The 16,570-nt window shown below is 41.2% G+C and overlaps 1 protein-coding gene across 1 annotated transcript; it reads right to left on the reverse strand.

The window, feature by feature from the left end:
• Window positions 1-74: 74 nt before the first annotated feature.
• On the reverse strand, window positions 75-10,969 carry selenoo1 (selenoprotein O1). The gene is made up of 9 exons (XM_034086076.2): window positions 9,916-10,969; window positions 9,363-9,566; window positions 9,096-9,273; window positions 8,591-8,721; window positions 8,028-8,305; window positions 5,305-5,467; window positions 4,499-4,684; window positions 4,084-4,240; window positions 75-1,182 (listed from the first exon to the last, which is right to left on the reverse strand). The coding sequence occupies exons 1-9, from the start codon at window positions 10,458-10,460 to the stop codon at window positions 940-942; spliced, it is 2,085 nt and encodes a 694-aa protein (XP_033941967.1). The 5' UTR covers window positions 10,461-10,969; the 3' UTR covers window positions 75-939.
• Between the last annotated feature and the right edge of the window lie 5,601 nt (window positions 10,970-16,570).

Genomic DNA, 16,570 nt, shown 5'->3' on the forward strand with positions numbered 1-16,570 from the left:
CATATTAGTGCTGAGGCATCATGGTTAAAACAAACTCATGAATTAGAGTCACATTTATGCCACATACTGCAAAACACCTTAGAACGTTTTATTTTCAAAACCCGATTTCTACTTTGCTCGACAGTCGTCTAGGTTAACTGCTCTCTGAACATGTCCGGCGACACTGTGTTGCTTGTGGCTCTGTGCCTATAAAGTGGTGCTGTGACAATGGAAAAGGCAAATGTTTCTACAACAGGAGAATATTGTGCATGTTTATCAACTGCGGCTTGTTGGATCATAACCATTCACCCAAATACATTCCTAAAATCATCATCATATCTCTCTCACACATGTTGTTTTTTGGTTTCTTTTGAGGTGACACCCCACAGTTTTTCAGAGTCAGACAGGTCACTGAAGGACTTGTTGCCCGAGTCGTCATCAATAGCTAAACAAATCCCAAGCAGGCAGGGAACGATCGGATTGGCTTCTTAGTGTAGTCACAGTTTTTCTTAAAAAATTAGTTGATGCATTTTCAAACTATTATTATTTTGTGCCATTCATGTTTAATGGTCATGTTTTTTCCACCATTAATGCGTCTTGCATTCAAGGGGTTCAGCAAAAACACTCATCGACCACATTCCTTATATTAGAACACTTTTGATGTTAAAGCCAATCGTATATAAGAAGGACTTTAAATCCATTGTCCTGCAATCTTCAGTTACAGAGACAAGCTTTTCATATAACCTAGCATATATCATATTTGTATTTGCTTTTGTGCACCAAATTAATCTCACTCCCTGTCTGCCTTGTATGAGTTGGGTAACCTGTGGGGTGTCGCGCCTCATGCTAACTTCCAAGACGCTGCTTGCCCAAGTAATAAAGAGTTGTACAGACATAAACATATTTAAAACACCTTATACCTCTCTCATTATTTTAGGCAGGAAACAATCAAGGAAGTTATTACGAAGATCATGTGACACAGATTTCATTGGCCCAGGTTGGGGGCTTGCTGTCGTAGGGAACAGGAGTTCTGGCTGTTGATGAAGATGCCGCCTCCTGCTGCTGCTGCTGCTCCTCCTCCTCCTCCTCTTCTTCATCCCTCTCCCCCTGGTCGGTGGTCTGGCCTCGGCCCACCCAGGCAGGACTCTCCAGACCGGGCTGTGAAGAGAAAGGCTTCTGCAGAACTTTGAGGACCCGCTGGACCTGTAGCACAGAGAGGAAGTGAGAGCAGGTGAACACCCTGAAAGTGAAACACTGAAGGGAGCGGAGGAACTGAGGGTAACCTAAAGGTCACCTATCATGCTATTTGTAGGTAATAGCATAGGTCTCAGATATATACAAATATATAAAAAACATGTCTATGAAGTGTTTTGCTCAAAATACCGGGACACATATTTATGTATAAAAGACAAAGTGCATTTTGCATGATAGGTCCCCTTTAAAAGGGATAGTCTGAATGTTTGTGAGTCGGGTCAAATTAGATGGCGGTCAACATGCTTGGTGAACACACAAAAGCTGACCATATTGGACTGTTGCTGCTGTGGTCAGGGGAAGCAGCTACATGTATTTGATCCACCTAAAACAATCTTTATCAGTGTTAGTGTACACTATATTTTGAATATTTATACTGCTTTATCTTGCCTGGAGACAACTTTACAATCCATGTTTCTGAAGGGGAACTGAAGCTGTTGTATCCATCTATGCTCTTGTCAAAGCAACCCATTTTACTTTGCAGAACAAAAAGGGATTAGTGGCTTTCAGAATAGATGAATACAAGTGCTTTAGTTCCTCATCAGAAGTAGCTGTCTGACAGCAAGGTAAAGCAGTGACAATACTCTAAATATAGCGTACACTTTACAGATTATTTTGGTGAGCTTTTTTTAGCTGGTGAAAATACGTTTCTGATGCTCACATCCAAAGGAGAACATGGCCTGTGCAGTGAGTCCTGTCTTAAAGCTACTCTAGGTAATATATTGAATAGGTTGAAGTACCTCATACAAAATAACTTAAAAGCAACCAAACTATCCCTTTAAGTGTCAAAAAGAAGAAAGCCCCAAGCCACTCTTATGGCAAAATGGTAGTAAAATGTCATTCATATGGCTATTTCATATGTATTCATGCCATCATTGAGCTGTGTTAACAACCAACATGTAGCAGCAGGAACAACCTTCTCCAGGCTGTTCACAAAGCATTAATAACGTAATAGTCGTCTACAAAAAAATTGTTTTACTATATGAAAGAATAGTGTCCTGGAACTTTCTTCTTTCCCACCAAAGAACTTTTTGTGTCCAGTGCTACGGATGTTTTTTTTTTTTTGTTTTTTTTTAAATATCTCCTTAAATGTATTGTAATCTTTGCTTTACTACCCTGAAACTACGAGCAATTTAAAAATGGAGGTCCTGTATGAAAACGTTTTTTCCAGTAACATACAGTGGGGCAAAACATTTAGTCAGCAGATGAGAGGCCTGTAATGTTCATCCTAGGTACACTTCAACTAGAGAGACAGAATGGGGGGAAAGAATACAGGAAATCACATTGTAGGATTTTTAATGAATTAATTGGTAAATTCCTCGGTAAAATAAGTATTTGGTCACCTACAAACAAACAAGATGTCTGGCTCTCACAGACCTGTAACTTCTTCTTTAAGAGCCTCCTCTGTCCTCCACTCGTTAACTGCATTAATGGCACCCGTTTGAACTCGTTATCAGTATAAAAGACAACTGTCCACAACCTCAAACAGTCACACTCCAAACTCCACTATGGCCAAGACCAAAGAGCTGTCAAAGGACACCAGAAACTAAATTGTAGACCTGCACCAGGCTGGGAAGACTGAATCTGCAATAGGTAAGCGGCTTGGTGTGAAGAAATCAACTGTGGGAGCAATTATTAGAAAATGGAAGACATACAAGACCACTGATAATCTCCCTCGATCTGGGGCTCCACGCAAGATCTCACCCCGTGGGGTCAAAATGATCACAAGAACCGTGAGCAAAAATCCCACAACCACACAGGGGGACCTAGTCAATGACCTGCAGAGAGCTGGGACCAAAGTAACAAAGGCTACCATCAGTAACACACTACGCTGCCAGGGACTCAAATCCTGCAGTGCCAGACGTGTCCCCCTGCTTAAGCCAGTACATGTCCAGGCCCGTCTGAAGTTTGCTAGAGAGCATTTAGAGGATCCAGAAGAGAATTCGGAGAATGTCATATGGTCAGATGAAACCAAAATAGAACTTTTTGGTAAAAACTCAACTAGACGTGTTTGGAGGAGAAAGAATGCTGAGTTGCATCCAAAGAACACCTACTGTGAAACATGGGGGTGGAAACATCATGCTTTGGGGCTGTTTTTCTGCAAAGGGACCAGGACGACTGATCCGTGTAAAGGAAAGAATGAATGGGGCCATGTATCGTGAGATTTTGAGTGACAACCTCCTTCCATCAGCAAGGGCATTGAAGATGAAACGTGGCTGGGTCTTTCAGCATGACAATGATCCCAAACACACCGCCCGGGCAACGAAGGAGTGGCTTCGTAAGAAGCATTTCAAGGTCTGTGGCCTAGCCAGTCTCCAGATCTCAACCCCATAGAAAATCTTTGGAGGGAGTTGAAAGTCCGTTTTGCCCAGCGACAACCCCAAAACATCACTGCTCTAGAGGAGATCTGCATGGAGGAATGGGCCAAAATACCAGCAACAGTGTGTGAAAACCTTGTGAAGACTTACAGAAAACGTTTGACCTCTGTCATTGCCAACAAAGGGTATATAACAAAGTATTGAGATGAACTTTTGTTATTGACCAAATACTTATTTTCCACTATCATTTGCAAATAAATTCTTTAAAAATCAGACAGTGATTTTCTGGATTTTCTTTCTCATTTTGTCTCTCATAGTTGAGGTTTACCTAGGATGAAAATTACAGGCCTCTCATCTTTTAAAGTGGGAGAACTTGCACAATTGGTGGCTGACTAAATACTTTTTTTGCCTGTAGTTATTCTAAACTCTAATGCAGAAAAGTTTAAACTCAAACAAAGATAAGTTAATTTGACATTCAGGGTTTCAAGTTTTTCAACCAAAAGGTCAAAAACATCACAGCAGATCTAAGCCTGACCTCAGAGAAGTCTCCATTTTCAGCAGCCTCAATTGCATTCTGGGCGATGTAGTTCCTGAGCACCACGCGAGGGTTGGTGCTGTCCATCACCCTCACCCTCTCCTCCTGCAGCGCCCTCACATCGCTCTGGCCCTCCAGCTCCCGCGCCAGACGCTTCCTGCGGGGGTGATAACACAGAACAGTCAGAGGGTGGTAACATGTCGGACTCAACAGCCCGTTTCCTCTTCTTTCTGTCTGTCCGCCCCCCCTATCAGTCACACTTCCACCCATCACCATCCACCCACCAACAAATCTCTTATCCTCTTCCTCCACCTTCTAGCCCTTGTTTCACATGCCAGCTGTTGTTCTTACTCATCATTTCCTTCACATATCTCGCCTTTTCCCCCTCTCTCTGCGTAGTAATGTTCCCCCTCACCTATAGCGTGTGATCCAGCCGCTCCAGTCCTCCGCATGTTTGCTTTGCAGCTCTTCCTGGCTGGTCTCCATCAGGTCTTTCAGTTTGCTGATTATCTCCAACTGCCTCGCAATTGTCGCCCTGTCTGAGATCATCTGGAACAGTGCTGGGTTGCTCTGAGCCATGGAGAGCAGCATGGTCAGCTCACTGTCAATAACAGGCAGAAATCACAACGGTTAGAATCTTTATTGGCCTGTTGGAGAAAGCAGAGGAGCGGTGCAGCCAGCACAGGCAATCAAGGTTTTAACTGTGGTTAGAAACGTAATCTGAGGCTACAAGGTGAGCTGAACAAAGACACGATTATTTCACTGACTAGACCAACATGCATCAAATAAATATTTGGTAAGGCAGGAAATCAGATTAAAAGTCTAACTAATTTCTCTAAATCTGATGTTTACAATTTTCTCTTAATGGCGGCTAATAATACCAGGCATAATTAAGAGCCTTCCACACATTAATGTGAACCACTGATGCCGGCAAAGTGGTGAGCCTCAGGACGCAACCTGGTGAACCACACTGGTACTGCAAAATGTAAAATCAAACCATAGTTTGATCCATTATCTAACTTTTAGTCATTTATATTTTAATTAACGATGTCAAATGCATTATTTTAATGACCAGTTACCAGAAAATGATGGTGATTAATTAAAAGATAAATAAATATTACATTCCATTACTTATCACCCTTAAAATCTCAGCTGTGTTTTACTTCCATTCTGTGATGTAACGATGTAGACAACACAGTGTGGTTGTAAAATATGTCTCACCGTGTATCCATAGTGGGTTTGTTGGCAGCCTTGAGCTCCTCTAAGGAGGCGCACTGCTGCAGCAGGAGCTCTGTGGCCTTCCTCACCAGCTCCTCTTCCTCTTCACCCTCAGTGGGAAAGGAAATCTGACTCAAGCTACGGAAGGTGTTGGTGAAGTCAGCTCCTGCAGCACGGGGACACAAAAGCGATTAAAGTGATTGATGGAATATGTTGCATTGCAGCAATGTGTGCATACATTACATCCTCAAACCTTTTGCCTCTAAAATAAAGAAAGCTCTCATCTGACTATTACTGTGTAATTAGCTTGTAGCAATAAAGCGGTTGTTAAAGGGAAATGGAAACACTTTTCAAACTGCTTTCCATGCGACAATATTACCATTAGGAAATGTATTTATCTAGTCTATTTCCAATATAAACGATCGAGATACGCGAATTTACTTTTTGAAATATGTGCCTAATGACCATGGGCGCTTCCATTGCTCCGGGACTTTCCCAGTGACGTCACTGATTGGGTATGGCTTCCTGGGCCAAAGCTCAATAACAAACAACATGGCGTGCAATGCACCAGTAGTTTACATTACAAGAAAACGGTCGTCGTCAGGAGTTTATTGTATTGCCCCAGGCTGCACACATGGATTTTATACAAAGAAGGAAGAAGTACATTTCCATAGGCTGCCACTAAAGGATGAGAAGCTGCTCAAAGTCCAGTCTGGATGCCTGGTTCAATACAAAACATTGGATTTGAAGCCAGGATCTGTTCCCACAATATTCGATTTCTCAACGTATGCAGTCGGGAACACCGACCGTCCCAGCACGTCGGCCGCGCAAGACAATGACAGTGTCAACAAACGTGAAGTTCGAGCCACCAAACGAGTTGCTTCAGCTGCCGAGAGAGAGGTAAATATTGCAGCACTACCAGATTACTAGCTCACATGTATTTACTGACACAGTGTGACCTTATTAATTAACGCAATCGCGTCCAAACTAAATGGTAGCTATTATGACGTACAATAGAGAATTGGGGGTGTTCTATAGCTCAACTAATTAAACTGGCATACACACGCTCATCTGTCGAAAACAGCCCTAAAAAGGCTAGTATTGCTATTGATGGATGGTATTGCAGGACCCAGAGCGCACGGAGCACAGAGCGGACAGCAGATAACGGAATTGCAGTTGTATTGCTTATAGATTATCAGAACATTTCAAAGGGGACACAGCCCCATTGGATATTAACCTATGGATTAACTACATCATCGTTTTTATCGTTGTAATGCCATTGAAGACCAGTTTAGACCAGACAATGAGGAAGGTAAGCCGTTAGCCTGGCGTATGTTAGTACCTAGCGCCACTTGTTTTGATGTACGTTTTTGTGGATAACCTCGCGAGTTTGTATCTTTCAGTGTTGAGGTGGGCACCGTTAGATTCTGTGTCTCCTTGCGATCATAAACGATGTGTTGGATGTGCGGCTAGGATAAGTAATAAGGGAGCTAGGAGTGATTTTCGGTGCAGTAATAGGTTAGCATTTTCGCTCGGGGCTAATTCAGAGGCTCACTGTTAGCATTGTGTTTTTTTAATTTTTTTATTCCGGATCGTATGCCACTCTATTCGACCGAATCGGTTCATAAGCATAGGCCATGGGATGCCTGGTAACTGTAGATGCTTCCACATCAATGTCATCTCCCGACGAATAGTCAAATTCATCGTTCAAAACGTCGATCTCATTGCAAAATTCCTCCATCGCTGCCATATCTGCTACGTTGTGTTGACTTCTGGTGGAGCGAAAACACAGCCAGTGACGTCACCATTTGGGACTCCCCTAATGGCGGCGGCCTGGTCCCGGAATTCCCCACCCGGCCGGCGGATAATTAATTTTCTTTTGGCGAGTAATATCATATACACTAAATATTACGATCAATATCCATTGTAAAATGAATAAACTACCGGAATATTATAACTGTAATTGGTGTTTCCTTTCCCCTTTAAGATAACAGTTATATTTGGAAATTAAATATTTGTATCATATCACTGAAAACTCATCTCTTTTAACTCCACTTCGAGCAATACAATGAAAACAAAAGCACCAAAAAAAGAACTTACATACTAACTAAGCACTTACATACTAACTAAGCACTTAAATACTAACTAAGCACTTACATACTAACTAAGGACTTACATACTAACTAAGCACTTACATACTAACTAAGAACTTACATACTAACTAAGCACTTACATACTAACTAAGCACTTACATACTACACACTTACATACTAACTAAGCACTTACATACTAACAAAGCACTTACATACTAACTAAGGAATGGCTTATCTAAAGCCAGTTGAGTAGCACTTAAAATGTGTTGGCTCTATGAAACCTGATGTACTCATATGATTCTGTTTTCTTCAAGTTTATATCTTCTTGGTCGAATGCACTTATTGTAAGTCGCTTTGTATAAAAGCGTCAGCTAAATGAAATCTCATGTAATATCAATAAAACATATATTATATAATGAAACTAATCTAGTGCCTCTTAAATCCACAATCAAATTACTTTTTGCTTTTGCTCCAGACTGTTTCCTCCCCTGCCTACACTAGTATTTTGAGGGTTTCTTTCTTTAGATATATGGTAATTCTTCATTCTTTTAGTCACAGTAAATGTGCAGAGAAAATGTGATATTGTGACAGCCCTACTAGCAGATATATAGTGATCATCCACTAATATCCCACCTGTGTTGTGCATGGTCTGCAGCAGCTCTGTGATCAGGATCTCATCCTCCGGCTCGTCCTTCTTCAATAAGCCCAGCTTCTTCCTCATGGTCTCCAGGTAGAAGCCGTTGTACAGATCGAGGTACTCATCCACAACTTCCTCAGCCCGGTCCGGTGGCAGCTCTGGAGCGAGAGCCTCCGCCAGCTTCACCAGGTTCCACCTGCAGATAGCCGGCTGCGCCTGGTAGGAGTATCGGCCGGAGTTGTCAGAAGCGTTGCAAATGAAATTTGGATCAAACCTGAGAAGAAAAGGAAAGTAGAGTTTTATAATTAGTCATGGAGACTGTAAACATCCAGAATATGTGTATTATGATGTCCTGATTCCAAACTACTTCTACAGTCCCCTCCAAAAATATTGGAGCAGCGAGGCCAACTCCTTTATGTCCAAAACGGTTCAGTGTTGGAGGGGACTGTATATGCTAAAATAGGTTGTCACAGAAAATATAAACAGGTCCTTTGACTCAAATATTAAATAACCATTCAGGACCAACAGATTTTTAAAAAACAACTGGCAAATGTCTAACCTGTCCATGAATCCATATGGACCGTAGTCCAGCGTGAGTCCCAGGATGCTCATGTTGTCCGTGTTCAGGACTCCATGGCAGAAACCCACACACTGCCACTGAGCCACGAGTCGAGCCGTGCGCAGCATCACCTGCAAACAGGGAGGAGAGAGTAATCTAACATAAGAGGGGTGAACAGAATATCCAGAACCATCTGAATACAACGCCTGGGAAGTATGCATGATGTGATTCATTACTAATGAAATAAGGAAAATGGCATCCAGAGTTTAATGCCTTGTTATTGTCCTAATCTCATAGGTCACAGTGACTCAGCAGATTCTGTTATTGAACCACCCACAGCAGCTTAACAGGATAAGAGGATCCAAGCATTCTTGGCTCTAAACTGTAATGTGAAGCTGGCAACCTGCTGATTTGATTAAACCTTTGGAAACTTTTCATTCTTTATTCAAGTGCCATTTTCCTGTCTGGAATGTGTATGTGGTCAGTTGAGAGTGTGTGCCCTGACCTCTCTGAAGAAAGCCACGTTCCTCTCCATCCTATCTGGGTGATTCCGCTGGATCTCAGGGTAAAACATCTCAATGACATAATCCATCATCTGACTTCGGATCTCATGACGTCCATAGCTGGGGCCCTGACGACCCGTAGATTCATCGGCCTGCTTGAAGATCTCAAAGGATCCGAACCTGCTCAGAGAACGCACATTTTAAATAAACAACTCGTGTGTGCATCTGAAGAAACGATGATAGATGAAAGGGGGACAACATGGCCTCACCTGAGGAAGGTGGGGGCAATGCGGAGGACAACAGAGCATCTCTCGTTACGAGGGTTCCCGCTGTAGTACACATCTCGTACAACCCTGCTGTCAGAGGTGACTACGGACCCGGCTCTGGTGGTGGGGACACCCAGGAAGAACATCACCTCACTGCACAGGAACTCTCTTATACTGGAGCGCAGGACCTTACGTCCGTCAGCTTGTCTATGGAGCACAGAAAAGACATAGAAAAAAACAATGTTCCTGATTCTACAGATAGTAATATAGGTCGTTTAAGCATTTTCAATATACTCATTAGGATTATATTATATTTAGCTGACACTCTAATCTTAAATTAGTCACATTTAGTGCAATTAACTAGGGATACGTATCAGACCAGCAATAATCCTATAAGTAAATTAGCTTCCAATAAGAAAAATGTTATTTGTATAGAAAAAAGGGAAAGTCTCAGCATTTTTCTTTTGTAATCTGTGGTGTATTTCATAAAAATGGTAAACGAAAAATGATTCTGCTAACACAACACAAACTGACACAGTAACACCTCCCGGTGTACCTGGAAAAAGGAGTCTTTCCAGCTCCTTTCACCTGAATCTCCCATCGGCCGCTCGGGTTTTCCCGGAGCAGGTCGGAGTCTTGGCCGGGAGGGACCTTCACCTCGCCCAGGTAGATGGCCGCCCCGTCGCCCAGCTGCCCGGCGAACTGGCCGAACTGGTGTCCGCAGTAGCAGTGAGCGGCGGTCTCGGAGCCCGGCATGACTCTGGACCCGCTGAGGTACTCCGGCCCGAGCGGGTCGGTCATGACCTCCTCTCCGTTCAGCCCCAGCAGTGCGAGAGCTTCATGAGACACCGCCACGAAGCGAGGCTTGGTCACCGGCTGCGGCTTCACCCGGGAGAAACACGCGCCATTCACCTGCCGTACCCCCGGCTCCTCGGACGAGTCCAGGGGAAGTTTCTTGAGCGCGACGTTGTCGAAGTCGAGCCTCTCCAGCGGGGACCGACTCAGCGCCAGACCCATGTCGGCCATGCCGAGCAGCCTGCACGCGGAAACACTGTGGTTAAAGATGCGAAAGTGTCCAAGCCGAGGAGCTAAATAAGCCATTCAAACAAGGCCATCTGTCTGGGTATGTTCACTGGCAGTGTTACGAAGTGGTGGGCACCTGTCAGGCTTTCATAATAGCTGCAATAAACTACAGCGGATGTTTGCTAATCGGACTGTGTTACATCAATACTTGTCCGGAAACAGGAAAGAAGGACCTATATTTGCCGAAATTAAAACCAAATTACTATTATAACCCAGGTGATGGCGCTGTTGAACTGATTACTATCATAATTGTATATGGATTATTATATTAAAAAAACAGAAACCTCTAAATCTCTACCTACGTTTAATCTTTGCGACATTTCTTTGTCTGTGTATAGTAACTAATTTTTAAATGTATTTTCACCACAAAGCTGTACAGCTATATGTTATTTTAATAAATCAAAATGAGTGGTCCAGGAAACGTAATCATTACTGAGTTCATTCCAATTTTTGGGGCTAACATAATGAAACAGGGTTTTAAAAAAAGTGAATATTTACTTAAATTCTTTAATAATTAATTGCAGAAGTTATGTTGTAATATTTGGTTTAACAATGACAACACCACATTAGGACCTGGGGAAGTACGTTTTACGGAAAAGCCTGGCATTCATAGTGTTCCCTTGACAATTCTTAAACATTAAACCTTTGGAAATGATGAAGAGACATAACATGTTTAAGTTTGACTGTTTTATGCTGCTAAGGGACCAAGAGGCATGACATAATCTGTTCCCGATATCCTCCGCTCTAACTTGAGCAAAGTACTTGATTTATATATTGGAAGACAGGTTTTATATGAGTTAGTTTAATTTGAGGAGGTCCCAATAATGTTTGTGGCACTACTTAATTTAAGTCCAATATTAGCCCACTGGACCCTTTCACATATTAAAGACAGCCAATACATTCCTTTCATGTATCTTATAAATACATCTAAACACTTCCAGTAGGCCTACTGTACAATCACTATTCATTAAGATTGGAAATACCTTAAAAATCTATGTTGGTTTATTGCACTGCAATGCATGTACAGTATATCATCTTGGATTTATTGGGACATTTCTTACATAACAAAGCTCCCGGCATGTCATTTAGTTCATTTGTACACATGCAATAAGCAGCTCTGTATGGATACAGCGATCATTATAGTTATTAATGAGACTAAATGAAAAACAGGTATAAAATACTATATGACAGCAACAAAAAAGCTGTTAAAAATAACAAGAATAGAGTTTAAAAGGGGAGTGATTTGTAAAATATCCTAAAAGGAAAATATGCTACAGTTCTGTTTCATCTGGGTGTTGAGAGATGTATCCATATATCTCTCAATGTTGCTCTCAAAGTGTACCAGATTGATGCTTTTAACTTCAATATTTAAACATTACACATATCCACAGTATTTAAGTAATGTTAATTGACAATAAATATTGTTGTTTTTGAATTGTACTTTCTTTATTTGATTGGCAGTCAGTTGTTGATTACATACAGACGTTGATAAAGCTACAGGTCACTTCAATATATATCACACTAATTCATGAAGCAACTTAGACATTTTGATGTTCCGGACCTTTGCATGGGGACATTTTCTCTAACTGGACCTCGTTGAATTTTAGTTGAAGACCTCTGGTCTACAGTGTGTGCCTATTGAGCTGTTTAGAGCCATGTGGGACAAAACCTGATCCTGCCCCTCCCTCTGACTGTCTAAGTCAGGGGTTGGCAACCCGCGGCCCACGGGCCGCATGCGGCCCTTTAAGCCCTCTGCTCTGGCTCCCTTGAGTTTAGACAAAAATAAGAAGGAAATAAAATAAAAGTATTTGTAGGACTATTTATATTTTGTTGCATGGTTGAAAATGTTTCGTATCTTGTATTTTGAGGTGATACTGTGACACATAAATAAAAAACAAAACGGTTTTAATTAGGTCAACTAAAATATGCGTCACATCCTGCTCGAGCGCCTTTTCTTGGAGGCGAATAACCCCCGGCTCGATGAGCGAACTATGGATAAATCAAAGAAAAGTACCGGAGGAACACGGATTTAATTCTGCGTGGACAGAGTTATCTGCTTTCACAGCAAACGATGCTGGTTTACCGGTATGTCTGATATGTAGAGAGAAGTTGTCAACGGTGGTGCAGCCTTTACGAGGGAGAGGAAGACAGCTGACATCGTCAGTCATAATTCAATGGGGTATGTAATTTATTTCAGAAAACACTTTTTGTTATATTCCATGGAATGCTCTTAACGTCCCGATAGCAATGAATATATGAAATGCTTTGACAATAAATACATACAAAAATTAATCTGTGGAAGCCGTAGCGCTGTAAAAAGAACGACCAATCATCTGAGCCGGCCCGGCTAAAGTAACTGGATGGCCTAACTGCCTGTCAGCCTTCCATCTGTGCACAAACTTATCTCGTGCCCTCATTGGTCATGTGCGCGTTCGTGTGTGTTGGAGGAGGGACTCTGTGAGAAAGTCTGAAGGAAGAGGTTGTGTATTTTCCGGTTGTGTATTTTCAAATTCTAGCGCACTCGAGCTGGTTTCTCCATTCTTACCTACCCTACCTTTAACTATGTTTAGGGTGCAGCTATATGTTTTATTTATTTCAAAGTGGGCCCATTTTAATAATATCTTTTTTCCCTTCAAATGTGCAGAGGACTCCCCAAGTGCTGTGTTTAATTTATTTTAAAGTAGGCCAGTGTATTATTTTTAATTCTCCTTATAAGAGTTCTTTGTTTCTTATTAGAGGTTAACAGTTTTATATCATGTAATAAATAGCATAATAAATGCAAAAAACTGTAGTTTTTGTCTGATATAACAATAAAAAACTATGAAATATGTTTTGCGGCTCCAGACAAAAAAATGTTTTGGAAAAAGAAGCGAAATGGCTCTTTTAGTCAAAAAGGTTGCAGACCCCTGCCCTAACCCATAGATCTGTGGGTGAATAATGTCAATCACCACAATAGATACGTTATTTTCCCCTGTGCAATTCTCCATTTACTCAACAATAACACATAATTATCCTTGTGTTTATTTATCTGTTTGATTAATAAACACAAGTTGGAGTCCGTCAGGACCGAGGGTCGGAGCAGCTCATTTGCTTTACAGAATATTACACCCGGAAGTAAGTATTCTCGCCGCTTCGCTTGACAAACCCCGTGATAGTCCTCAAGCTCTGTGATTGGAGAGTGTGCAGAGCGTCGAACAGCACTTGAAATGGGATGGAACCACGGCAGACTGTCCAAAACTGGATTTGCAGAGATGCAAATCGGGTAGTCACAGCTGCACTACACCCCTGGTTCTAAGGGACATGTTGATGTCGTGATGGGTTGACAGCATGTCGAGGATAACATCGTATGTATATCCTTCGTTAAAATATTCCCTTAAGATTTCCATCTCTTCTTCCATTCTTTCCAACTCAGTTTGAAATGTGTGAAGAAACAGCTGAACAGTACCAAACAGGAAATACGTGGTGCTGTTGGTCGGGTGCTAACCACTCATGAAGCGTCCTTTCTTGACTGGCAGCAACAACAACCAATCACAGCAGTGCTTCTCTTGTCTCTGTCCAATCACAAACAAGAAGTGTTCTGCCTAAAGGAATACCCTTTCCGTAAAATGTGAAATGTTGAAGTGTTTTGTGAAATGCTTTAGCGGCATTTTGTGAAATGCTGTAGTGTTTTTTTAAATGTCGTTGTGTTATATGAAATGTTGTAGTGTTTTGTGAAATGTTGTTTTGACTTGCACTTCAGGGCCACCGTACCCTCACTCCACCCCAAACTCCATCATCCATAACGCTCCCCCCTTCCACTTTTGGGTTTTCTCCTGGAGCTCAGGTTCGCCCGCAACAAATGTTCCTAATACAATTAGGATTAGAAAGATCTGATTTCAAAATAAAATACAAATTCAAATCTATCTTTTTACGCGTGTGCCTCACTGTGTAAATACAGTATAGCCTACATTATTTACTGTATCACATTTTGGTTACTAAAGTACTTCTACTTATTCATTGTATGTTTAATCAACACTTTCATAAATAAAACAACCTATGGTATGAAATATAAAATTGTGTTTTTATATTTGTCTCACTGTAGACATTCAATTCCATATATCTTTTAACTATGTTGAAGCTGGTGAAATATTCTGGGACTTTAATACTACATATTTTGAGGTGAAGCTGAAAATGTAATTGTATTGACTGAAACATGGTGTCACTTTTAAAATAAATACAAAAAATGTATATATGCCTTATGTGATGTGATTTTAATTCAACAACACAAACATTTAAAACCTCACTTAAGAAAAATTAAAAGTAATTATTATCTGCAAAACTTTGGTAAAATCCTGCAAAAAAAATTGTAGGAACATTTCTCAACCCATTTATGGACACAAGTTAATCAACTCCCATTTAAAATCACCTAATTATGGTATGGATAGGGGTTAAGGTTAGGGTTAGTACAAATTGTACAGCATATCTAAAAAGAAGTCACTTAAGCTGTCAGAAAATGTAACGGAGTAAAAAGTAAAATATTTTCCTGTGAGATTAAGGGATTTTGAAAAGTATAAAGATGCATGGACATTTTTATTTTATTTTCTTTTATACTTAAGTATATCACTTAGGGAACACTGGGACATGATATTATAATTGATAGCCAAGGCTCTAGATTAAAAAGTGTTTATAATACAATACATTATTGTATGGCGTAACGGCTGTGAGATTGTGGGTTTAATCTCTGAGTTTCTACATTACGGCTACACAGTTTATCATAGACAATTAGGACTATTTCTGATTTCCATAAACTCTTTGGGGGACATGCCATACACGTTACATAACTTGGACTTCATCCTGATTGACACCAAACGTAAAGACTTCGTAAAATCCCTAGGAGGAGTTTGTTGTTAAAGTACGGTGCACTATTCTGTCCCCAGAGTCAGAACTAAACATGGAGGAGTTCAGTTATTATGCTCCAAATATCTGGAACAAACTCCCAGAAACCTGCAGGTCCCCTGCAACTCTGACTACTTTTAAATCCAGCCTGAAGACTTTTCTTTTTGCCGCTGCTTATAATTGAACTATTTATCTCTTACACTGCACTGTAACTTTTATTTATGTATTTATATCTGTGTTATTCTATATTAGCTCGTTAATGTTTTTGGAGAGCACTTTGAATTGCCTTGTGTTGAAAGGTGCTATATAAATAAACTTGCCTTGCTCGAAAAACACGTCACAGTATGGGAAATTAAAAAAATTACTACTTAAAAATACACAAGTACTATCTTCAATGGTGCACACCTGCATCGAGTTCTGAACAACAACAAAAACAGAATTTGTAATCCTACATTGTTTTGAACTTACCTTCAAACTCACCTCTACAGTCGATAGATAGATAGATAGTTAGGTAGGTACTTTATTAATCCCAAATTGGGAAATAATTTTTGTTGCAGGACCAGTGTGCTCAACATTAAAATGCAAATACTTTAAACCTGTTAAGCCCCAAGGTCCCCGCCGGCGGGTACTTTTAAAAAAAAAAAAAAATCACGACACTGTGTCTCAGGGGATCTTAATATTTAAGAACCTATGAATGTGTTATACCAGCAGTGATGTACCTGAACGCGTTCAATGAACGCGTTCCTATTTTGGGCGAACGTGAACTGAACGTACTGTATTTCCGCTAGATGAACGTAATTGAGAACGCGTTCATTCTCAGCGCTGTATAACGGCGTTCAAAAGTGCGTTCATTCTCAGCACTGTATTATAACGGCGTTCAAAAGTGTGCCAGATTTCATATGCCTTTCAGCCGAAAACCCAGTTAAAACACACCGTAAACAGGCTTCAAAATAATGCGGAAAACTACCCAATCTGGCAACAGCAAGCTGCCTGTGACGCGTACGCGCCTGTCACCCCTGGCTGTCGCACTAAAATATAAATATACTAAATATATCAGACTCCTCACAACAAACAATGTGGAACCGCGGAACCGGCGAGCATTGAATGAATGAATGAATTAGTATGGACGAAGCCGAGAGCAGCTGGAGCAGCACTCGCTCAGAGTGAGACTCTACGGCAGGGGTGGGGAACCTCGGGCCTCCAGGCCGTATACGGCCCGCGAGACAATTTGGTACGGATCTCGAGGTAATTTA

This window comes from Pseudochaenichthys georgianus, chromosome 6 (assembly GCF_902827115.2).
Source record: "Pseudochaenichthys georgianus chromosome 6, fPseGeo1.2, whole genome shotgun sequence".
Lineage (NCBI taxonomy): Eukaryota > Metazoa > Chordata > Actinopteri > Perciformes > Channichthyidae > Pseudochaenichthys > Pseudochaenichthys georgianus.